Genomic DNA, 25500 nt, shown 5'->3' on the forward strand with positions numbered 1-25500 from the left:
AAAAACTCCCTTTTACCAGGAAGAAACCTCCAGCAGAACCAGGCTCAGGGAGGGGCAGTCTTCTGCTGGGACTAGTTGGGGCTGAGGGAGAGAACCAGGAAAAAGACATGCTGTGGAGGGGAGCAGAGATCGATCACTAATGATTAAATGCAGAGTGGTGCATACAGAGCAAAAAGAGAAAGAAACAGTGCATTATGGGAACCCCCCAGCAGTCTACGTCTATAGCAGCATAACTAAGGGATGGTTCAGGGTCACCTGATCCAGCCCTAACTATAAGCTTTAGCAAAAAGGAAAGTTTTAAGCCTAATCTTAAAAGTAGAGAGGGTGTCTGTCTCCCTGATCTGAATTGGGAGCTGGTTCCACAGGAGAGGAGCCTGAAAGCTGAAGGCTCTGCCTCCCATTCTACTCTTACAAACCCTAGGAACTACAAGTAAGCCTGCAGTCTGAGAGCAAAGCGCTCTATTGGGGTGATATGGTACTACGAGGTCCCTAAGATAAGATGGGACCTGATTATTCAAAACCTTATAAGTAAGAAGAAGAATTTTAAATTCTATTCTAGAATTAACAGGAAGCCAATGAAGAGAGGCCAATATGGGTGAGATATGCTCTCTCCTTCTAGTCCCCGTCAGTACTCTAGCTGCAGCATTTTGAATTAACTGAAGGCTTTTTAGGGAACTTTTAGGACAACCTGATAATAAAGAATTACAATAGTCCAGCCTAGAGGAAATAAATGCATGAATTAGTTTTTCAGCATCACTCTGAGACAAGACCTTTCTGATTTTAGAGATATTGCGTAAATGCAAAAAAGCAGTCCTACATATTTGTTTAATATGCGCTTTGAATGACATATCCTTATCAAAAATGACTCCAAGATTTCTCACAGTATTACTAGAGGTCAGGGTAATGCCATCCAGAGTAAGGATCTGGTTAGACACCATGTTTCTAAGATTTGTGGGGCCAAGTACAATAACTTCAGTTTTATCTGAATTTAAAAGCAGGAAATTAGAGGTCATCCATGTCTTTATGTCTGTAAGACAATCCTGCAGTTTAGCTAATTGGTGTGTGTCCTCTGGCTTCATGGATAGATAAAGCTGGGTATCATCTGCGTAACAATGAAAATTTAAGCAATACCGTCTAATAATACTGCCTAAGGGAAGCATGTATAAAGTGAATAAAATTGGTCCTAGCACAGAACCTTGTGGAACTCCATAATTAACTTTAGTCTGTGAAGAAGATTCCCCATTTACATGAACAAACTGTAATCTATTAGACAAATATGATTCAAACCACCGCAGCGCAGTGCCTTTAATACCTATGACATGCTCTAATCTCTGTAATAAAATTTTATGGTCAACAGTATCAAAAGCAGCACTGAGGTCCAACAGAACAAGCACAGAGATAAGTCCACTGTCCGAAGCCATAAGAAGATCATTTGTAACCTTCACTAATGCTGTTTCTGTACTATGGTGAATTCTAAAACCTGACTGAACCTCTTCAAATAGACCATTCCTCTGCAGGTGATCAGTTAGCTGTTTTACAACTACCCTCTCAAGAATCTTTGAGAGAAAAGGAAGGTTGGAGATTGGCCTATAATTAGCTAAGATAGCTGGGTCAAGTGATGGCTTTTTAAGTAATGGTTTAATTACTGCCACCTTAAAAGCCTGTGGTACATAGCCAACTAACAAAGATAGATTGATCATATTTAAGATCGAAGCATTAAATAATGGTAGGGCTTCCTTGAGCAGCCTGGTAGGAATGGGGTCTAATGAACATGTTGATGGTTTGGATGAAGTAACTAATGAAAATAACTCAGACAGAACAATCGGAGAGAAAGAGTCTAACCAAATACCGGCATCACTGAAAGCAGCCAAAGATAACGATACGTCTTTGGGATGGTTATGAGTAATTTTTTCTCTAATAGTTAAAATTTTGTTAGCAAAGAAAGTCATGAAGTCATTACTAGTTAAAGTTAATGGAATACTCAGCTCAATAGAGCTCTGACTCTTTGTCAGCCTGGCTACAGTGCTGAAAAGAAACCTGGGGTTGTTCTTATTTTCTTCAATTAGTGATGAGTAGAAAGATGTCCTAGCTTTACGGAGGGCTTTTTTTTATAGAGCAACAGACTCTTTTTCCAGGCTAAGTGAAGATCTTCTAAATTAGTGAGACGCCATTTCCTCTCCAACTTACGGGTTATGGACGAAGAACACAGGTGCATTTTATTGATGGCATTTTGAATGCACAGAGATACCGTGACGAGATCCTGAGGCCCATTGTTGTGCCATACATCCAAGAACATCACCTCATGTTGCAGCAGGATAATGCACGGCCCCATGTTGCAAGGATCTGTACACAATTCTTGGAAGCTGAAAATGTCCCAGTTCTTGCATGGCCGGCATACTCACCAGACATGTCACCCATTGAGCATGTTTGGGATACTCTGGACGGGCGTATACGACAGCGTGTACCAGTTCCTGCCAATATCCAGCAACTTTGCACAGCCATTGAAGAGGAGTGGACCAACATTCCACAGGCCACAACTGACAACCTGATCAACTCTATGCGAAGGAGATGTGTTGCACTGCATGAGGCAAATGGTGGTCACACCAGATACTGACTGGTATCCCCCCCAATAAAACAAAACTGCACCTTTCAGAGTGGCCTTTTATTGTGGACAGTCTAAGGCACACCTGTGCATTAATCATGGTGTCTAATCAGCATCTTGATATGGCACACCTGTGAGGTGGGATGGATTATCTCAGCAAAGGAGAAGTGCTCACTATCACAGATTTAGACTGGTTTCTGAACAATATTTGAGGGAAATGGTGATATTGTGTATGTGGAAAAAGTTTTAGATCTTTGAGTTCATCTCATACAAAATGGGAGCAAAACCAAAAGTGTTGCGTTTATATTTCTGTTGAGTGTATATATTAAACATAATGAGGTTTTGTAGTTGTTGCCCCAAACCTCAGCACAGTACTGCACATACAGAGAGACTAGTGAACAGTACAGAGTGTGGAGTGATTTGCCAAGACCTTCTTTGCTTTATTTATTACTGCAATATATCTTGAGACTTTACTCTGTATATGTTTGATATGTGGTTTCCATCTAATTTCATCATCAATAATTACCCCCAAAATTTAATTTCATGAACTCTCTCAATTTCTACCCCTTCTACTTTTATCTTTACCTGTGCGTTCATTCTACAATTTCCAAATAACATTATTTTTGTCTTACCTACGTAAATGTAATGACAATCTGTTGCTGTCAAACCATATTTTTAATTTGTTCATTTCTGTAGTTATTTCCTTCTGCAACTGTACTATGTTATCCCCTGAGTGAAAAAAAAATATTAGTATAATCAGCAAATAGTACAAAATGCAGTATATTAGAAACCTTATACATATCATTGATATACAAAATAAAGAGTTTGGGGCCCAATACTGACCCCTGGGGATGCCACAAACAATGTCCAGACATGATGAGGAACAATTACCCAACTTTACAAACTGTTTTCTCCCACTTAAATAGTTTTTGACCCAATCAAGCACTATTCCCCTGATACCATTTCTTTCCAGTTTACTGATTAATATGTCTGTCATAGTTGATTGTATCAAATGCTTTCTTCAAGTCTATGAACACCCCTGCAGCATATTTCTTGTGGTCTATAGCATTTGTGATTAATTCTGTTGCTTGTTATTGATGATGTTGTTGATCTAGTTGACCTAAATCCATACTGATTCTCTGCAACTATGTTGTGTTTTTCTAAGAATGAGTCCTATCTATTGTTAAAAAGTTTTTCTAGTATTTTTGAGAATTGTGGTAATCATAAGACCGGTCAATAGATAGTGAAATGATGCTTGTTCTCAGTTTTATATAGAGGCTATTTTCATTTTATTTGGAAATGAACCAGACTGAAATGAAACATTACATATGTATGTTAATGGTTTGGAGATGCCCTCAATTACCTTTTTCACTAATGACATATCAATATCATTACAATCTGTAGATTTTTTTTCATTCTTGCTTTTAATGACAATATCCAATATTTCCTGTTCTGTCACAGCTTTAAGAAATAAAGAACAAGGTTTTCTTTCCGGTATATACTCACCATATTTCCCAGTATCAGGGATTTGTTTTGCTAGTTCAGGTCCAACTTTTACAAAGAATTCATTAAATCTATTAGCTACTTCATTTGTGTTATAATTTTCTATATACTTATCAATAAAATACTTAGGTAAACTATTGTGTGTATTGCTGTTTCTTATATTATTTAGTATCGTCTATGTTCCTTTAATGTTATTTTTATTATCCTCTAAAATCCTCTTATAATAATCTTTCTTACTCGCCCTTATAATATCAGTTAACTTATTTTTATATGTTTTATATTTATAGTCTGCCTCTATAGCTCTCTGTCTAATGAAATCTCTGTAAAGTGTATTCTTATTTTTACATGCATTTCGTAACCCTATTGTCACCCACAGATAAATATCATATGCTAGTTTTTTGTTGTATTTCTTAACTGGACAGTGCTTATCATATAACTTCAACTTCAACTTTTTTTCTTATATAGCGCCAAATCACAACAAACAGTTGCCCCAAGGCACTCCATACTGTAAGGCAAGGCCATACAACAATTATGAAAAACCCCAACGGTCAAAACGACCCCCTATGAGCAAGCACTTGGCCACAGTGGGAAGGAAAAACTCCCTTTTAACAGGAAGAAACCTCCAGCAGAACCAGGCTCAGGGAGGGGCAGTCTTCTGCTGAGACTGGTTGGGGCTGAGGGAAAAAACCAGGAAAAAGACATGCCGTGAAGGGGGGCAGAGATCGATCACTAATGATTAAATGCAGAGTGATGCATACAGAGCAAAAAGAGAAAGAAACAGTGCATCATGGGAACCCCCCCACAATCTACGTCTAAAGCAGCATAACCAAGGGATGGTCCAGGGTCACCCGATCCAGCCCTAACTATAAGCCTTAGCGAAAAGGAAAGTTTTAAGCCTAATCTTAAAAGTAGAGAGGGTATCTGTCTCCCTGATCTGAATTGGGAGCTGGTTCCACAGGAGAGGAGCCTGAAAGCTGAAGGCTCTGCCTCCCATTCTACTCTTACAAACCCTAGGAACTACAAGTAAGCCTGCAGTCTGAGAGCGAAGCGCTCTAATGGGGTAATATGGTACTACGAGGTCCCTAAGATAAGATGGGACCTGATTATTCAAAACCTTATAAGTAAGAAGAAGAATTTTAAATTCTATTCTAGAATTAACAGGAAGCCAATGAAGAGAGGCCAACACGGGTGAGATATGCTCTCTCCTGCTAGTCCCCGTCAGTACTCTAGCTGCAGCATTTTGAATTAACTGAAGGCTTTTTAGGGAACTTTTAGGACAACCTGATAATAAAGAATTACAATAGTCCAGCCTAGAGGAAATAAATGCATGAATTAGTCTTTCAGCATCACTCTGAGACAAGACCTTTCTGATTTTAGAGATATTGCGTAAATGCAAAAAGGCAGTCCTACATATTTGTTTAATATGCGCTTTGAATGACATATCCTGATCAAAAATGACTCCAAGATTTCTCACAGTATTACTAGAGGTCAGGGAAATGCCATCCAGAGTAAAGATCTGGTTAGACACCATGCTTCTAAGATTTGTGGGGCCAAGTACAATAACTTCAGTTTTATCTGAGTTTAAAAGCAGGAAATTAGAGGTCATCCATGTCTTTATGTCTGTAAGACAATCCTGCAGTTTAGCTAATTGGTGTGTGTCCTCTGGCTTCATGGATAGATAAAGCTGGGTATCATCTGCGTAACAATGAAAATTTAAGCAATACCGTCTAATAATACTGCCTAAGGGAAGCATGTATAAAGTGAATAAAATTGGTCCTAGCACAGAACCTTGTGGAACTCCATAATTAACTTTAGTCTGTGAAGAAGATTCCCCATTTACATGAACAAACTGTAATCTATTAGACAAATATGATTCAAACCACCGCAGCGCAGTGCCTTTAATACCTATGACATGCTCTAATCTCTGTAATAAAATTTTATGGTCAACAGTATCAAAAGCAGCACTGAGGTCCAACAGAACAAGCACAGAGATAAGTCCACTGTCCGAAGCCATAAGAAGATCATTTGTAACCTTCACTAATGCTGTTTCTGTACTATGGTGAATTCTAAAACCTGACTGAACCTCTTCAAATAGACCATTCCTCTGCAGGTGATCAGTTAGCTGTTTTACAACTACCCTCTCAAGAATCTTTGAGAGAAAAGGAAGGTTGGAGATTGGCCTATAATTAGCTAAAATAGCTGGGTCAAGAGATGGCTTTTTAAGTAATGGTTTAATTACTGCCACCTTAAAAGCCTGTGGTACATAGCCAACTAACAAAGATAAGTTGATCATATTTAAGATTGAAGCATTAAATAATGGTAGGACTTCCTTGAGCAGCCTGGCAGGAATGGGGTCTAATAAACATGTTGATGGTTTGGATGAAGTAACTAATGAAAATAACTCAGACAGAACAATCGGAGAGAAACAGTCTAACCAAATACCGGCATCACTGAAAGCAGCCAAAGATAACGATACATCTTTGGGATGGTTATGAGTAATTTTTTCTCTAATATTCAAAATTTTGTTAGCAAAGAAAGTCATGAAGTCATTACTAGTTAAAGTTAATGGAATACTCAGCTCAATAGAGCTCTGACTCTTTGTCAGCCTGGCTACAGTGCTGAAAAGAAACCTGGGGTTGTTCTTATTTTCTTCAATTAGTGATGAGTAGAAAGATGTCCTAGCTTTACGGAGGGCTTTTTTATAGAGCAACAAACTCTTTTTCCAGGCTAAGTGAAGATCTTCTAAATTAGTGAGACGCCATTTCCTCTCCAACTTACGGGTTATCTGCTTTAAGCTACGAGTTTGTGAGTTATACCACGGAGTCAGACACTTCTGATTTAAAGCTCTCTTTTTCAGAGGAGCTACAGCATCCAAAGTTGTCTTCAATGAGGATGTAAAACTATTGACGAGATACTCTAACTCCCTTACAGAGTTTAGGTAGCTACTCTGCTCTGTGTTGGTATATGACAATAGAGAACATAAAGAAGGAATCATATCCTTAAACCTAGTTACAGCGCTTTCTGAAAGACTTCTAGTGTAATGAAACTTATTCCCCACTGCAGGGTAGTCCATCAGGGTAAATGTAAATGTTATTAAAAAATGATCAGACAGAAGGGAGTTTTCAGGGAATACTGTTAAGTCTTCTATTTCCATACCATAAGTCAAAACAAGATCTAAGATATGATTAAAGTGGTGGGTGGACTCATTTACTTTTTGAGCAAAGCCAATAGAGTCTAATAATAGATTAAATGCAATGTTGAGGCTGTCATTCTCAGCATCTGTGTGGATGTTAAAATCGCCCACTATAAGTATCTTATCTGAGCTAAGCACTAAGTCAGACAGAAGGTCTGAAAATTCACAGAGAAACTCACAGTAACGACCAGGTGGACGATAGATAATAACAAATAAAACTGGTTTTTGGGACTTCCAATTTGGATGGACAAGACTAAGAGACAAGCTTTCAAATGAAGTAAAGCTCTGTCTAGGTTTTTGATTAATTAATAAGCTGGAATGGAAGATTGCTGCTAATCCTCCGCCACGGCCCGTGCTACGAGCATTCTGACAGTTAGTGTGACTCGGGGGTGTTGACTCATTTAAACTAACATATTCATCCTGCTGTAACCAGGTTTCTGTTAGGTAGAATAAATCAATACATTGATCAATTATTATATCATTTACCAACAGGGACTTAGAAGAGAGAGACCTAATGTTTAATAGACCACATTTAACTGTTTTAGTCTGTGGTGCAATTGAAGGTGCTATATTATTTTTTCTTTTTGAATTTTTATGCTTAAATAGATTTTTGCTGGTTATTGGTGGTCTGGGAGCAGGCACCGTCTCTACGGGGATGGGGTAATGAGGGGATGGCAGGGGGAGAGAAGCTGCAGAGAGGTGTATAAGACCACAGCTCTGCCTCCTGGTCCCAACGCTGGACAGTCACAGTTTGGAGGATCCAAGAAAATTGGCCAGATTTCTAGAAATGAGAGCTGCTCCATCTAAAGTGGGATGGATGCCGTCTCTCCTAACAAGACCAGGTTTTCCCCAGAAGCTTTGCCAATTATCAATGAAGCCCACCTCATTTTTTGGACACCACTCAGACAGCCAGCAATTCAAGGAGAAAATGCGGCTAAACATGTCACTCCCGGTCTGATTGGGGAGGGGCCCAGAGAAAACAACAGAGTCCGACATTGTTTTTGCAAAGTTACACACCGATTTAATGTTAATTTTAGTGACCTCCGATTGGCGTAACCGAGTGTCATTACTGCCGACGTGAATTACAATCTTACCAAATTTACGCTTAGCCTTAGCCAGCAATTTCAAATGTCCTTCAATGTCGCCTGCTCTGGCCCCCAGAAGACAATTGACAATGGTTGCTGGTGTCGCTAACTTCACATTTCTCAAAACAGAGTCGCCAATAACCAGAGTTTGATCCTCGGCGAGTGTATCGTCGAGTGGGGAAAAACGGTTAGAGATGTGAACGGGTTGACGGTGTACACGGGGCTTCTGTTTAGGGCTACGCTTCCTCCTCACAGTCACCCAGTCAGCCTGCTTTCCCGACTGCCCGGGATCTGCCAGGGGGGAACTAACGGCGGCTAAGCTACCTTGGTCCGCACCGACTACAGGGTGCGGACCATATAATAAGGTAAATATTTTTAAGAATTCATTATAAGCATGATCAACATTGTTATCATTATATACTGTATCCCAATTCTGTTCCAACAGTTCGTTTCTTAGTGAGTTTATGGATTCCTCTGTCTTTACTTTTTTTTTTGTCTATTTTTGCCTTTAACTGTAAATACTGGGAGATGGTCACTAATTGCATTATAATCAATGTCATTTGTAAATATGTTGTTAATGAGAGTAGTAGCAGTAGATGTAATCCTACTGGGTCTTGTGATTCTGGGAAAAAAGCACGTACTGTACATTGTATCGATAAATTCATTTGTAGGTTTATGGTTGTTGGCATTTAAAAGGTCAATGTTCCAATCCGCACATATAAAAACTGTTTTGTTACCTATATTTGAAAACATGTTTTCCATCCATTCACTGAAAGTTCCAATGCTAGAATCTGGTGTTCTATATAAGCAGCTCACAATAATATTTGTGTTTTTTATTTTTCTTGCAGATTTCAATTGATAAGCATCTAAGAACACTATCCACCACAGTTGTCATTCCCTCTATAACCTTGAAATCTAATATTTTATCAATATATATATAACCACTCATCCTCCACCACCTTTGTTTGCTCTGTTTTTAATATGTAAGTTCATAACCCTCCATTTCAAAGTCTGTTCCTCTTTCAATATTCATCCATGTTTCTGATATTACAATGATACTGAAAGGTTGTGAAAACGTATTCAGATAGCCCTTAATTTTTTTTGAAATTTACATATAAGCTTCTCCTGTTAAAATGAATAATTGATCATTTGCCCACAGATTTAATATCCTGGTTGTATTGATCATCTGTGTAGTATAGCAGCAAATATTGTTAATGCTGGAGAAAAGATTATTGTCTTCCTTGTTTCAGCAGGGCAATTTTGTATTGTCTGTTTGTGAACCTGAGTATTACGGCTGGTTTCTCACTGGTGTTTCTCCTGGGCAGAGGGTGGCAGGCCTCCATGTTATTACAGCCCAACTCAATCTCCTTGGACCATAGAAACTCAGCCACCTGTTTCTCTGTGGAGATAACATCCAGCTCATGGGGCTCTCCCCCCTCCCTCTCTGTGGTCACTGCCCACGTATATGACAGGAGTTTGATTTTGAGCCCCGTGACAATCACATCATTCACCCTGGTGTACTGTTCCAGGTCCGCGACTCTGCTTTCCAGATGTTGAATACGCTTATCCTTCTCAACATTCTGTATTCGCAGTTGAATTACTTCCCCGACCAGATCCATGATGCTCTTCTGCTGTTGCCTAACAGCAGAAAGTTCCTCGGTGATGAAGTTGAGAGACTGCTTTATCTCCTCAACCTTCTCCATTGACGGGGCTTTCCTTGGGAGCCAGTGTTGCCACAGTTACTTTGAAAAAGTAATCCAATTACTGATTACTCCTTAAAAAAGTAACTTAGTTACTTTACTGATTACTCAATTGTAAAAGTAACTAAGTTAGATTACTAGTTACTTTTTTAGTTACTTTCCCCAGCTGCCGACAACAACCCACCTCAACATGACAATGATACCTGTTTTGCCAAAACTTACTTTATAGTCACCCTTTCTTAACTTCAATGAAAATAAATACTTGTTTTATAAAAAGTAAAATAAAGACCTCTTTCTTGACCTCATATTTAACTGTTGACAGCACTGTAACAGTAAAACTTGCAATTTCTAACCTACATTGTTTATAAATGTAACTATTAAATTCATTCTAGCATTTTTCTAACATTTAAATTCTCTCTAAATATTTTACTTGTCGAAATTAATATTATTTTAAGTAGTATTAGTAGTTGTAGTAAAAAAAGGCTTCAAAACTGGACCTTTAATCCAGGGGTGTTGTGGGGAGGAGGGCACATCCCTACCCCACGCCCCCATTCCATCTGGATTCGCCCCTGCTTTGGCGTTTGAGCACAAAGAATGGATAACATTTATTTATGCAGAAAACATGACCAGATTTACAGGTAAGAAAGTTTTATTGCGTTTTCACATCATGTGGTCCTCAGAAAGAGAGTTTAGGTGCATTTGAGTGGAAAATAGTGTTAGTTGTTGACACGTCGCGGAGGATCAGCTGTTTTTAACGAGACGATACAGAGCGGCTCAGCTCACAATTCTAAATAAAGGAGGAAAAAAAGTATAAAAATGTCTTTGTAAAGCTCAGTGCAGGTGTGCTGATCAGCGCGCTTTAAGAGGTGAGGACGAGTCGAGAAGCTGCAAAAAACTGTGGAAGAAATGCTCACAGCTCGCTTAAAGTGGGCAGTTCAGTCGAACCCCGACCTCTTGCCCACGGACCAAGTTTAATGGTGCTATCGACCCACAATGAAAAATAATAGTAAAGCACAGTGACATGGAGAAGTAACTTTAATCTGATTACTGATTTGGAAAGATTAACGCGTTAGATTACTCGTTACTAAAGAAAGTGGTCAGATTAGAGTAACGTGTTACCGGCATCACTGTTGGGAGCATATTGCTGTCTTTACCACTGACCTCTGAATCCAGGCTAAAAGCAAGCCACACCGGGTTGTCAGAGTTCCCACGCTGTCAAACCCTTAGCTGTCACGCTGCTATGCTATCAAGCCCGGCTGTACAGAGCGAGGTAAGCAGATCTCAGATCCGTCCCATTGACGATTAAAGTGACTGATCATCAAAATTCCGGTTTCGAATAAAAAATGACAACTTAAGGTACAATTTCCCACGACAGGGAACAAAAATATGCCCTGGAAATAGTTTTAAAAGACTCAGACTCAGTTTTGGTGACACCACCGGCGTCGGTGCTCAACACTAACACGGAAGTTGCACACTCGCTCCAGGCTGTAACAAAATGATACAATGGGATTATTAACCATTTGATGACAACGTAAAGCCTCTTCAATCATTCTAAAGTCAGTTTTAAGCAGAAAACGAGATGATGCTTTGAAATGACGCTGTGAACGCAGCAGGAGCAGCTCATCATGGCTGCTGCCCTCTGATCGCTTCCTCCATCTTTTCTGATGAAATAATGCTGAATTTATGTGGAAATGATTGTTGTGCAAAAGCTTCAGGTATCTATTGCTGAGACAGATGATGACTGGAGGCAGTCTGAAGCAGAATCGAGGCGTTACTCAGTGAACCGCGGCTGATGACATAAGCGAAGTGAAGGCAGGGCGGACCGATTTTTAGGGGGGACCGTTTGGTCAGCGACACCAGAAGTAACCTTTGACTGTGCGTGATGCGTATACTCGTGGCATGCACAGAAACATGTTTTATAAATCACTGCAGAAGTGTTATCTGGTTTCATAAACAGCTTTTTCAAATTTAGAAGTGTTTATTTCTAAACTTTTACAAAATATGAGAAACATACATTTATACAAAAAAAAATGTTTCAGAGAATTTTCTGTCATGTTGGATTATTTTATTTGAGAGATCAGCCAGCAGACATCACCATGCACCTCTGCTCTGATTGGCTGTCGCCATGTGCTTCCCAGCATCCCTTGCGCAAGCTGGGGGAAGCCCCCATGTAACCTAAGACATCGCAATCATAGACTCTATGGGTCGCTACCCTAAGTAGCTCAAGGCAGACTGTTCTTTTGAAATTTTCCCCTTCAGGGGAACTATTTGTTATTTTTTTTCTTGACAACACAAATTGTGATCATATTGGTAATGTCATATCATAAATCCCCTATTTGAAGGCTCGTTTGCTCACTAACCTTCAACCCCTTACTCCAGTTTTTTTTTTTTGTTTAGTTGTTGTTTTTTATACTTTAGTTTTCTTAAGTCTTGTATTTAGTGCAGTGATTTATTTTTGACAAAGAAAAAAATCTTCCTGGAACTGACATGACACACAGGCATTTGGGACATTTATTTATTATTTTGGTGTTCTGCTTTATTTTTACGTGTCAGTAAAAAAGCACTTCTCCAAAAGTCTCCAAGAACATCAGGAAACATCGCTAGATTTCTCGCTAGTTGTTTTTTTGTTGTTGTTGTTATTTTTTTATTAACAGAAAAAAGTCCCAGGAATGGTCCAAATAGTCACTAAATTTAACGACAACGTTGCCAGGTTGGCAATTTGCCCCACGTCTTCTCAATTTTTGTGGGCACATTACAGCGCCCCATATAGGCCTGGCATATGTACTACAGCACTTTCAAGCAGTTTCACTGGATCTTTGGGAATGGAGGTATTTCTTCAATGGTACTTTTTTTTTTTAATTGACAAAGAAAAGTTCAGTTTCAGTGTGGACAAGGCCTTAAAAATATGGGAGAAAATTAAATGAAAACAATAAATGAGCCATCATTTCCTTGGGGGTGCTATGGGTAATCCACGGGAAGCTATAGCATCCTCGAGCGCCCCCCTCCCCCAAGCGTTGCCCCTAACACTTAACACTTAAAACCGGTGGTTTTAGCGGGGGGTGGGGGGGGGGGGGGGCTGTGAGGCAACAGCCACCCTGAGTTTGAGTATTTAGAAGCAGTGACTAAAGGCACCTCGACACTTTCACAAATTATCACGCAAATTGGCGTGCCAATGAGAACATCTGTCGTAAACTGTTGTAATCTGTGTGTAAACTGTGCACGGCTGCGTGCCAGTGCGCAAACAAAAGTTTGAAATGTTCAAAATTTGACTGTTTTGATTGCTTTTATAAGAGGAATTATTTCCTTTCTGTATTGTTAAAAGAAGGTGAAAATACATGGAGCATTGTGACGACTTTGCAGTGGTGAGGAAAGAGACCCACTGAATGGCAGCGGTGCAGTAATGTATGGAGGAGAACAAGAATCCGTTTGTTTTTCGGTACTCACGCCTGCATGGTGGTGGTCGCCGTCTGAAAGCTGAACATGTTCTCTTTAGGAAACCAGCTGTTAGGACTGTCCTCTGCAAACAGTAAGCAGGAAAAGACGATCAAAAACACTTTTATAAAGAGCAGTGAACAATGGTACATTCACTTAACATGTGAAATGAAGCAATCAAATGTTGAAATAGAGTCAAAAACACTCAAAAACACTCTTGTTTTCACTCCCACCTTTCATGACCTGAGGTATTATGCACATTAAAGGCTTATTTTCACAAATTAGTTTAAAATCCCTGTAAATTAACACCAGTTTTACTAAGAGAATCCCTTCACTTGGCTGCCGCGGCACCTCAACATGCTGATTAAACGGCATGATTACTGCACAGACACACATTGGACTGATCACAGTAACTGGCCACTCGAAAACACGCAGTTGATTTCGAATAAAGATCTGTCTTAGGCACAGAAATACAGCATGGACAATAGGTGACAGGGTCAGCAGCTATGTACAGATCCTAGCAACAAGTGTACGTCACTCAAAAACAATGCAAGATTTGTATTATAATGCATATACTGTATTTTCTGGACTATAAGTAACTCCAGAGTATAAGCTACATCTGTCTAAAAATGCAATATGAAGAGAAAAAGAAAACACATACAACTTCCACAGGAATATAAGCTGCACCTTTACTCTGTTAAAATCACTTTGTAACACAGCGTTTCCCTGAGAAGAAGTTTAACACCAGACAGGAACTCAGTGGAGCACATGTGCACACCACAGCCTGTACGGTTTCTTAAAGTAAGGATTCTTGAATTCCATTCCAAATTTGTTGTGCAAAAATCATGAGATGGACAAAAATGACCAGTGCACAGCGGTGGAAAGACTTCAAGAAAAACACGAGTCCAATTTGCTTTTGTTTTTGTAATACGGTCTTTAATTTGTGTTTTAGTTTTTGTAGTGTACTTTGATTGCGGGTATTTATTATTTTATTATTAGAGTTGATTTAGTTTAATGCTTTGATTTCTGTGAAAGTGGGATATAAATAGTTATCATCATTATTAACATTTTTTTTTGGGGGGGGGGGGATATAAGTCACACTGGTATATACGTAAGTCAGAGGACCTCCCAAACTAGTAAAAAATAAAATTAAATAAATGATTAAAAAAATGCAACTTATACTACAGAAAACATTCTGATTATCACCAGATTTATTGTGTGCTACATCATGCAGGTTTCAGAATTATATTATACTGGTATATTTAACAAGGTGAGCACAAGGAATCACGCAGGTATTAAAAAGAGAGTGACAGATGCATGACTACAAATTCCATTCCTCCTCTCCCTCATTCTACTCATCCCAACATCCACATCAGTTTGAGCATCCACCCTTCCATCCATCCATCCATCTTTCTTTACCTCTGTCATCAGCAGACGACCTGTCCTCACTGTACATGCTCTCCAATTTCTTGCGGTGCTTCCCTCCATCTCGTGGTGAGATATCAAAGTCCAGTGAGCGTTGGCTCTGACATGGAACACGACTGCAGGCCACGCAGTCTGAGCTGTAGTCTTCTCGTGATCCCCCTCTTCTCAAACCCCAGTCCCGGATGTTGCTGGCACTCCCTGAGTTTTGCAGCGGCTGCAATGATGGAGGAGGGCCTCCGTGACGCTGATGGCTATGGTGATGGTTGCTGCGATGATGGCTACTATGCTGATGGCTACTATACGTGGCAGCAATGGACGGATGGGTGCTGCAGGATGAGTTGGTAGCCACTGTGGTCTGATACAGCAGCTGCTCCCTGGTGCCCTTCAGCACGTCTAGCTCCAGGCTCTCTCCACTGCCACGGCCTCCCAGAGTCATCCCTCCCTCTCTGCTGATCGTGTACACTCGGGCTGGCTTCACCACCCCTCCGACCTCAGGACCTCTGGCACCAGGCTGTTCCTCTGAGGAGAGGCTGCGTTCAGCAGACAGGCGGCGCTTGGACAACCCCAAAGATGCCGGTGCCTGAAACGAGTCTGCCCGAGGCAGGGACCGTGGATGGGCACTGGGACTGGACTGATTAGGCTTGGGTACGGGCAAACAGTGGCTCTGTGCTGGCTGACTGTTGTTGTGCAAGCAGTTGACATCTGAAGAGTCGCAGTCCTGGCCAGGAAAGGTATCAGACAGGAGATGATCTGAAGGGATAGAAAAGGTAAAAAGACACTGATTAAAAAAATAAGTGACGAGGAGTGACCTAAGATATGTAAACTGATAAGCTGCAGTTTATCGTGGAACATCAACTTCCACACTCGTGTGTCAACTACAGTGATGTTTTATATAAATGCCTCCTTGTAGTCATTGGATCTTGTGCACAAAGGTCCAGTAAGTTTCATAGCACTAATGCTGGGACTCTGATTTAAACCTCTTTGTTGTGTATTCAATTATCCTCCTATTGAAAACAGCGAGTTCTTACTGTCTCAGTTGCTATGTTCCTGCCTTTGTTAGTCTAGGCTTTGTCTTTCCCTTTCCTTTTGTGTCTTGTCGTTTTCCCTCCCTGGTGTGTCATGATTGCCTCAGTCTGTCTCTGTGTTGCTGGGCGTGGACTCTGGGTTCCCTCCTCCGGCCTGCCCATCTGATCCTCTGCAGCTGCTGAGTCTGCTCACCTGCAACCTATCTCCAATCACGCCACTGCAGTATTTAACCGCAGCTCAGACATCCAGATGCTGCCGGATCTTTCAGTCTCCATTGTGATCCTCCACACCTGATTCACCTCTGCCTGCCCTGCTCAGCTGTTCCTGTCCTCCGCTGTCAGATCACTCCAGCCAAGCCTGCCTACATCTCACCAAAATAAACTCTTTGTCTCCAGATTTTGTCTGCATTTTGGGTCTGATCTGTCAGTTCCTGGGTCAATCATAACAGCCTTAGACACACACACAGAGGGGGTGAGAGGGAGAGAGACCCTGTTTGTGTCAAATCACAAAGGGCAACAGTGACTCTGACCTGCGCCACTGAACTCAAAGGTCTAAACAACAGCAGCAAGTGTCATCATGTTCCACAAGCTTGTGGCATTACTGCATACTGGCCAATTACCAACCCCAAGGAGGGTTTGACTCAGAGACTGAAATGAAACCGTCATATTCACCAACAAAGCTATCACCCCCCACCAATCCCAGATTCCAGAGAACTGTTATGCCGCGGTCACACCGGGTGTGACCAGACGCCACAAATTTGCATCCGTCGCGCTCTGCTTTCGCTGCGAAAATTCGCCCCAGTGCATCATCAAATAGGAGGAGCTTCCATTCCGCTCGCCTGCTCCGGTTGTCAGTCAAGTTAACATGACGGACCTTGATCACACGGAGCGAGTTGTTGTGGAAAGCTGACAAACGTCATGAGACGTTCCCAATTCGGGGAGTATCATTATTTGCTGCAGGAGCTGCGTCTGGATAATGGCTGCTTTCAGCGGTCCTTCTGCCTCTGCAGGACCCAGTTTGAGGACCTCCTGTCCCGTTCACGTGCGCACATGTAAACAATTAAAAAAATAAATAAATAAAACACTCCGCTGCCTGCTGTGGGGCTGCTGCTCCTCTTCCCCCAAAAACTCTGTCATAATTGTGTTTATAAACCAGCCACCATTTGTTTTATTATACATCTGTGTAGTTAATAAATAAAGTAATCTTCACGGACAATTCGCTCACGCCCCTCTGGAAAAAAAAAAAAAAACTCTGCTGCCCCTGTTGTGGGGCTGCTGCTCGCTCTTCCCCCAAACTCTGTCATAATTGTGAAATAAAGGACAAAAGGGACATAAGTCCAGCTCACAGGCTGGCCACCAGAGACAGGACATGTTCACATCCAACTCAGTCAAACTCCAGACATCTCCACGTCACTACATATCCAGTCCCTGACTGGTCATCGCGGCGCGACAAGACGAAAAAGTTCAGATTTTTCAACTTGGGGAGGAGGGCAACACGATGTGACGCAATATTGTGCACAAACGCGCCAATCACTCAAAATCGCTTCACTCGCGTCGCTTCGTTCGCGTCCATCGTCGCGCTGCGTGGCTTGGTGCCACAACACCTCCTTCCATTGGGATTACATGGCAACCTGTCCCTGCTGTCGCTCGCGTCGCGCCCGGTGTGAACGCGGCTTTAGGGTGCAACTAAAACTGCCTCAAGAAGAGACAGTGGCTACAAGTACTACTACAACAACAACAGTGCTACTACTATTACTTGTAAAAATAACGAAGTAAAAAGCTCAAAGGAACAAGAAGAGAATAGAAAAGTGTAACACCATCCTTTTTGCACCCTTGCCGACGATGCAACACAAATGTGTCGCTCCCCTTAACAACAGCAACAAGAACTACTACTACTAAAGTGCTCAATAGCCCATGTCACTCCCTGTATCTCAAAGTACATGTGTGCCAAGTCTGACTCAATTCTAAGGCGCTGTTTGGAGAGCAGGGGGACATACACGCATACAGCTGTCACTTTGTATATACTGTGTAGATAGACACTAGGCTTCAGAGACTCGGCTCCCTAGATGGCAAAATTACAACAAAAAATGGACCAATGCTGAACATGTCCGAACTCTTAATGAGGTGACTTTGTGTATCAAATTTCACTATAATACACCAAGATTTTGTCAAGATATCATATTATATATATATATATATATATATATATTGCACTCATTGTGTGGTTAAAGAAACCTAACTCTGGCCTTTTTAAGATTTTTCCTTGAACTCCACAGGGTGTTTGTTAGATACCTGCTCCGTTGTGGTTCTCTGAGCTGGTGTTGTTCAGGTAGTCTCCAAAAGCTCTGGCTGCTCTGTAGGAGTTGGGAACAAAACAAGAGTGGCAGTTCAGTTTGAGCTCACTGCACGACTACCAATACAGACACGCGATTCACAAGCAGTGAGGGTTTACGAGGATTCAGCCTCAGCATTTATCTGTAGCGCCTCTTCACAGGTGGCTGCTACGATACGCTGCCGCAGTCTGTCATCACAGCAGTCTGTAAAAGACTTTGTGGCATTTGCCACATAAGTCTGTGCAGTGGAACAACTATCTGTCACAGTGTAACTGCATACTCTCATAAGGAGAGCTCAGAAGTTTTTCAGCCAAGTAAACTTGTACTGGAGTTTCCAAAAGCATCTAAAGGCTGAGTTGGTCAAAACATCACTCCTACAAAGTTCTTTAAACTACAGCTGTGTCTCCATAAGTAAAGAGGCTTGCTGAAACCACAGTTAACATGAACTACTTGGACACTTCTAAGAGTACAAGTTATTTCAGAGGCTCCAGAATCTGCAGGAGGAACCAAAAACTACATGATTTCTTTGTTCTAAGAGGCAGAGAGACAGACAGAGAGAAAGTAACGGCTCCAAGAACTTGAGCAAGTATCAACAGTCTTAAAGCTGAACCCATCCAGCAGCTCTGTCTGTGCCAGAGGTGTCAAAGCCGGCTTCAGAAAGTAAAAACCCTCCCATGTGTTGCTTCTACCTGTGCACCTAAAACAGGTGATCTCAATAATTAGCTCATCCACCTGCCTGAAGAGCTGAACTAATTACAATCAGCTGGTTTATTGGAAAGATGGAACAAATATGTGGCTGGACTTTTACTTTCTGAAGCTGGATTTGACACCTCTGGCCTCTGCAATATTTGAGTAAAATGTGGACAAAGTGCAACAAACAATCACAGTAAACTGCTAAGATAGTCTTCACTGTCATATGAACAAATCAAAGGTTTGTGCCAGAATGTTTATGTTTTACTAAATCAGACTTCTTCTGAAAGGCACCGTAGACCTCCTCAGAGCTGAAGAACAAAATACACAGGGATGCACAGGGATAAAGTAGAAGCTTCAGCTTCAGTCCCTGCACAGCTGGCAGGCTGTGTAAGGGAAAAAGCCAATGCAAATGCATGTGCATGTGTGCACACACACACACACACACACACACACACACACACGACACTAAAGGTAAACTCTCTGGGAGGAATATTTGGGCTTGGCACAGCACACATGATGCATGTGGGCGACTGTCCGTAGAAACATTATGTCCTCCTTCACATAATTCTTTGGAACATAACACTCTACGGTATAACAACCAACTCCCAACTGCCGTGCGCATGTCACCGCCATGCCGTTGGTCAGTCATTAATGGGTCTCAAAATACCTCTACAAAGCAGCGGGTGTGAAAGTGCCATTTCCAGCATGTGCAATTGCACAGCATGACAACCACACACCAATGAAGCAACAGAGCCTTAATTCAATCATACAGAGAAGGCTGTTAATCCAGCTGTTCTTCTCCCTCTTGGTGGCACATCGATTTCAAATTAACAACAGCTCTCAAAGTAAGATGCACTAACTGCAGCATTAATGCAAAGTATAGCCTCAAATGGCCTTTTACAAACCCTGTGAAAAGTATAGCCTCAAATGGTCCTTTACAAAGCCTGTGCAAAGAATAACATCAAATGGTCCTTTACAAAGCCTGTGCAAAGTATAGCCTCAAATGGTCCTTTACAAAGCCTGTGCAAAGTATAGCCTCAAATGGTCCTTTACAAAGCCTGTGCAAAGTATAGCCTCAAATGGTCCTTTACAAAGCCTGTGCAAAGAATAACCTCAAATGATCCTTTACAAAGCCTGTGCAAAGTACAATTTCAAATGTTCCCCTACAAAGCTGGTGCAAAGTATTCACTCAGCAGACTCAAACACTTCACAAAGCTCCACAACACAATAGATGTTGACACATCTATTGACACAGATGTTTTTGCACAGAGAACTTTTACTGACTTCTACTGTTCAATGCCCCACAAATAAAACACTGTTAAAATATAGTTTGCTTTGCAGTGTGTCTGGGGTTTTATCAAATTAAATTGTTGCGAGTGCTGCAGATTATATTTGTTTGTATTCGGTGTTTGCAAACTTTAAACAAAAAACCCACAAGAATTTGATGCAACTAGCAGTTGTTGAATTGATGTAGATGTTTTTGATATTTGTGAGGTTTGTGCTCGTGCTGTTTTACTCGGGACGTATTACAGCCTCTGTGGGTCACAGCAGTTAATCTCTGGCTCGAGCCAAAATGTGAAATGGTGCAGAAACGACCACACAGATGGCGTGTTAGATGTTAACCGCTGTGTTTGTCAGGCTGAACTCAGCAAAAAGTGCTAACAATGTGCACCAATACTGCCCTGATGCTAATCAGTATTATGGTTTATCTTTACAATCTTCCATAATTTCTGGAACACATTGTACACTTTGCTTTGTGCAGGCCACAGCTTCAAATGTGCAGTTATTCTACTTAACAGGACTTTCGCTAAAAATGAAGCAGCACAAAATGCAGTCAGTAAGAGTCTCAATGTGCCACTGGAAATAAAACCATGCTGTCACGTATGAACTGTGAGCTGCTGCACTCTTGCAGAAAACTGTTTTGTTTGCTGTCAGCTACACATTTCTGATAAAAAAAAAAAAAAAACGCCCACATACTGAAGTACACATCATAGAAAACATATAGGCTATGAACCCACACATCCATAAAGAGCAAAGTTTGCTTTTACTCACTCTCACCTGATGTTTTCATGAGATGACACACAAACACACTCCCACATCTTCACAGTGTGAATGTGGAGCAGTGTGCAGAAAAATAAACACAAAAAGATATAGGGCTGAATCCCCGCGGGGCTGCAGACAAATGGAACAGTCGTGTTATTCCTGAGACTCTGCTGTCCTGCTAAGTAATTAAGTATGAGGCGGCGCGTGCGGCGGTGCACTCTCCGTGAATACGACACTCCAATCCTGCATGATGGAAGAGGAGCAGCGAGGACAATGATGAAAGTACAATCATCTCTTCAACTATCTGCGCGACTCTCTGCACTTCTTCAAATACAACAAATCCCTGTTGCATGGAGACATACTGCTCATTTTGCAGAGGACAAAGTGCTGCTGTGTTGCACACAACTCACTGGACTCACTTATACATTACGTATGTGCAACCGACTATTTACTCAGTTAAGCCCTGGTCACACTGAATAATGAACAATGAATAATGAGCCACGTAGCATGTTTTTTTGGTATGAGTGGCTCTCAGAGGCAGATCATTCGGCTAATGAGGCTCATCTCTGAGCGTGATGCTAATTTTGTGAAGTTCAAAATTTAGCAAAAACAGTGTGGGGCAATTTGTGTACGAGGTACTACGAGGCTGTTAGGGGTGAGTACGAGGCTGTTAGAGACCCATTATCTGAGTACCTGGTGGCTACGAGGAGAGGCTACCTGCAACAGAGCAGGTTCCAATGTAGCCTTTTTAACATCTGTTTCCTGCAATTCCTTCCAATCATATACGTGGCTCATTATTCAAATAATCACTGAAATCCCCCAGCACTACTTGATTTGTTAGAGAAGTTCGCAGTGTGTCAGCTGGATTCAATTGTTCAATTTCATAATAATGTTATTTATAGCTCCTTGCACTTTTTGTGTGAAGGTCATGTTGAAAGGTTATGTGAATTAAACATATGCTGCAAAACATTTAAAGAAATGTTGTGTTAAGAGTGTGTTATACTAAATTTTGACACTTTTTACTGCAAGGAAATATCGGCATCACCCTCCAAACCTTGCCAATAATCAGTATCGTGCCTTAAAAATCCATGTCAGTCAACCCCTTATTCATTTATTTTTTGGGTTTTTTTTTTTTTTTTTTTTTTGCTTGTTCTTGGAATTTAACTCCAGTTAAGCTGGAGAGTGTCTGTGTGAAGTTGTATGTTAACTGAAGACAACAGCACTGTTGGTATCCAATAGCAATTTTTAGTATCAGTTAGTACAGAACAATCAAAGTATTGATTTTGTTTTTTGCCATTTCTGTTACCTAGTACAAAAGACAGAAGGTGTGTGTGTGTGTGTGTGTGTGTGTGTGTGTGTGTGTGTGTGTGTGTGTGTGTGTGTGTGTGTGTGTGTGTGTGTGTGTGTGTGTGTGTGTGTGTGTGTGAGAGAGAGAGACTTTCAGGACCCACAGTTAACACAGCAAACATCTAGTTAGAAATTCCATTTATTCATTTCTTAATTTTATTTATTTATTTATTTTTAATCAAGGTCTCAGCGAGGAAGCGTTACAGAAAAATGGATTAGATTTGGCAAGTTGCCCAAAACTCCATGAAAAAACAACAAACACTGTTGATGCTCAGTGTGCAGCATCTTAAGATGATTAAATGAACGTCACTCCTGCAACGATGCTAATTTACAAATTGAAGAGAGCACTGAAGGAATACATCCTAAATGTGCTTAAATATGCCTTAACCATTTGTGCTTTTTTTCCCCCATTCAGAATCATTGTATTATTCTTTATCTTTTATTGCGCCAAGAATATATTGTTACATTTATGAGTGTGTTCTAATGTTTGGAAGTGATCATTTATATATTAATAGAGCTTGTTGCTGTTGAAGGATATATTACTCATATGCTCATAGTGATCAATATTTATCAATGCTTATTAAACATGTAATCAATAGCTAAGGTTAATTACATGATATCTATATGTTCAAATACTTTTGAAATATATATTTGTATGCTTTTGAACTGTGTATTGTGTGTACCAAATTAAAGGTATGTTATCTTTATGATTATATTTGCTTTAAGTATTAGTTCAGCTGTTATAAAGTTGATTTATTTATATAATCATTTTCAAAGTGTTGTAAAGGTGATGTGTCCCTGTTTCAGTGAGGCCCAGAAAGATACACTGAGAAACATTCTTATGTTGCAAACAGCATATGGAACAGGATGCCAGTACTGACCACAGTCAGCAAGATAAGGAGACTAAACTTGATACGCGGGTATGATTAGACTTGTTTGTCAGAATGTTGCGCAATTTTGAGATGTGCTAATATTCTTGTGGTATAACCGCGGTAATGAGACTTGGTGGCAGTCCTTCAGTTAGCGGTTTTCTGCCCAAAACAATTTCCTATCAGTTTAGGCACAGGTGTCACTTTAGGAGAAAAAGGAAGCAAGAAGACTCCATGGCGCACGTGGGCAGGACCAATGCCACAAAGCAGAGGGATGAAGACCACTCAGATGAAGGACAACGCCCAAGATTAGCATGAATCATTGTACTAGCATAGGAAGACAGAGGAGTATAAAAACAGAGTCCAGCCCACTGTTCGGGGTTCTTTTTTGGTGAGAGCATGCTGGAACACCAGAGGCCTGGTTGGAAGCTCTCAGCTCCTGGGACCCTCAGAACGTCTGGGTATGATCAGATCTATCTCACTCATTCTGTAAAACTTGAATTCTGTGACATTTAAATTGTGTTTAATCAATCTCTGAGCGGTGGTTTAGCCCTCAGAGTAATCTTGTTTAAATTTAAATAACTGGTGAAAACCTTCTTTCAAGTCAACAGACACGCGGGATAAGACAGACGGGGAGGCGAGGTCACTGGAGACCCCTGAATTATCCCAAGAGCAGCTGCTGACCTACTTAAACATCCACCCACTTTCTATACCCACTTATGCCACTGACACCCAGCAGACAGAGGACACGAGGCACAGGACACCCTGGACAGGCCGCCGGCCTATCGCAGGGCCGATAGACAAACTCAATCACACTCGTCTTGGACAGCGTGGTTGATGAGATTTAGAGACAGTAATTCACCTAACCTGCATGTCTTTTGAGGTGTCTCTGAAGACGCCATAGCCCCCAGAGGGCACCCAGACAAACACGGGGAGAATATGCAAACGCCACACAGAAAGGATCAGGTCCAAAGTAAACCTGTGACCTTCTGGCTGTGAGGCAACAGTGCTAACTAATAAGCCACCATGCTGCCCCCCACCCTCCACAGATTCATTAAATTCAGTTTAATTTTTATCCTCCAACACAGAACAACATGACTGACATGCACACTGACTGGCAGATCTGAGATGCAGCTACATATGATGGGATGGTTAACCTGGAGGAATATGCATTTACCATCACTAGCTACATTAGGAAATGTGCTGAAAGAATCACAATTTTCATCTTTGCTCCCAATGACCTTGAGCCAACATAAACACCTGAAACACCTCAGAGGAGCAGTGGAACAAGCAAACAAGCAAACACTCCTCAAATATGATTATTTTTCACCCATTAAAGCAACTGGCTGATAAGAGTAACCCTGCCCACAGCCACCAGAATGTCCTAACTATGCCCAAATATGGCACAAAAACTCTTCAGACATTACTCTTTTGAAAGAAAGAAAAAAAAAAAAAAGACAGACTGGCCACTTGAATTTGACACCAGATGGGGTCAACTGAAGAATTACACAGGGGTCAAAATTTAAAAATGCTCCCATCATATTGAAAACTACACCCCATTATTTGCCTGATCATAAATATTCCAAAAAGGTATAGTTTGGACTATCTATGACTGAATGTTATGGAGTTATTGGGTAAAAACAGCAAGAATGGTGACAGAGGTCAATTTTAGTTTGTACAAGGGTCAAAAGTTAAAGTTGCTCCAATTCTGCTAAAATAAAAAATTAAAAAAGTGGGGCAAATTATTGGTTGAGCTAATAGGAATAATAAATGGAACAGTTTTGACCATGCTGATTGTTTGGTCTCCAAAGTAAAGGTCAAACAAGGTCAACATCCCTTGGATTCTATGACATGTGACATATATTACCCTGTAATGTGATAACTGAGCATGTTGTAAACTATTCCTTTTTAAGACCCTATTCACTCAACCCATAATCTGTATCACTTTCTAATCATTTTTTCAAAAGAGTAATGTCTAAGGAATATTTGTTGAATATGGTGATTGTGTTACCATTTGCAGGATTCCTCTGTAAATATTCTGTTATCTGCTGCACTAAAAGAGTTGAAAATGAAACTACACTCTCAAAATATTAAAGAATTATTTTCATATAACCTGGCGTCATATTTATTCAAGTTGCATTTTCAGGTTTATTTGGCATAAGCAGGTTACAGCTGCAAAGATTAATGGATTAATCAATTATTAATGGACTAAAATTAGTTGACAACTACTACAATAACTATCCAAGCTGG

At 40.8% G+C, this 25500-nt stretch overlaps 1 protein-coding gene across 3 annotated transcripts in view; it reads right to left on the reverse strand.

Annotated features, from left to right (window-relative positions):
- Nucleotides 1–25500, reverse strand: part of nsmfb (NMDA receptor synaptonuclear signaling and neuronal migration factor b) — a 165500-nt gene that overhangs the window by 112267 nt on the left and 27733 nt on the right. For all 3 annotated transcript variants that reach the window (XM_034171293.1, XM_034171294.1, XM_034171291.1), the window contains exons 2-4: nucleotides 18258–18319; nucleotides 14935–15690; nucleotides 13528–13600 (exon numbers count right to left, since the gene is read on the reverse strand). In XM_034171293.1, coding sequence (XP_034027184.1) covers nucleotides 13528–13600; nucleotides 14935–15690; nucleotides 18258–18319 — 891 coding nt within the window. The remainder of the gene's footprint in view (nucleotides 1–13527; nucleotides 13601–14934; nucleotides 15691–18257; nucleotides 18320–25500) is intronic.

Source organism: Thalassophryne amazonica, chromosome 5, assembly GCF_902500255.1.
Source record: "Thalassophryne amazonica chromosome 5, fThaAma1.1, whole genome shotgun sequence".
NCBI classification, from domain to species: Eukaryota; Metazoa; Chordata; class Actinopteri; order Batrachoidiformes; family Batrachoididae; genus Thalassophryne; species Thalassophryne amazonica.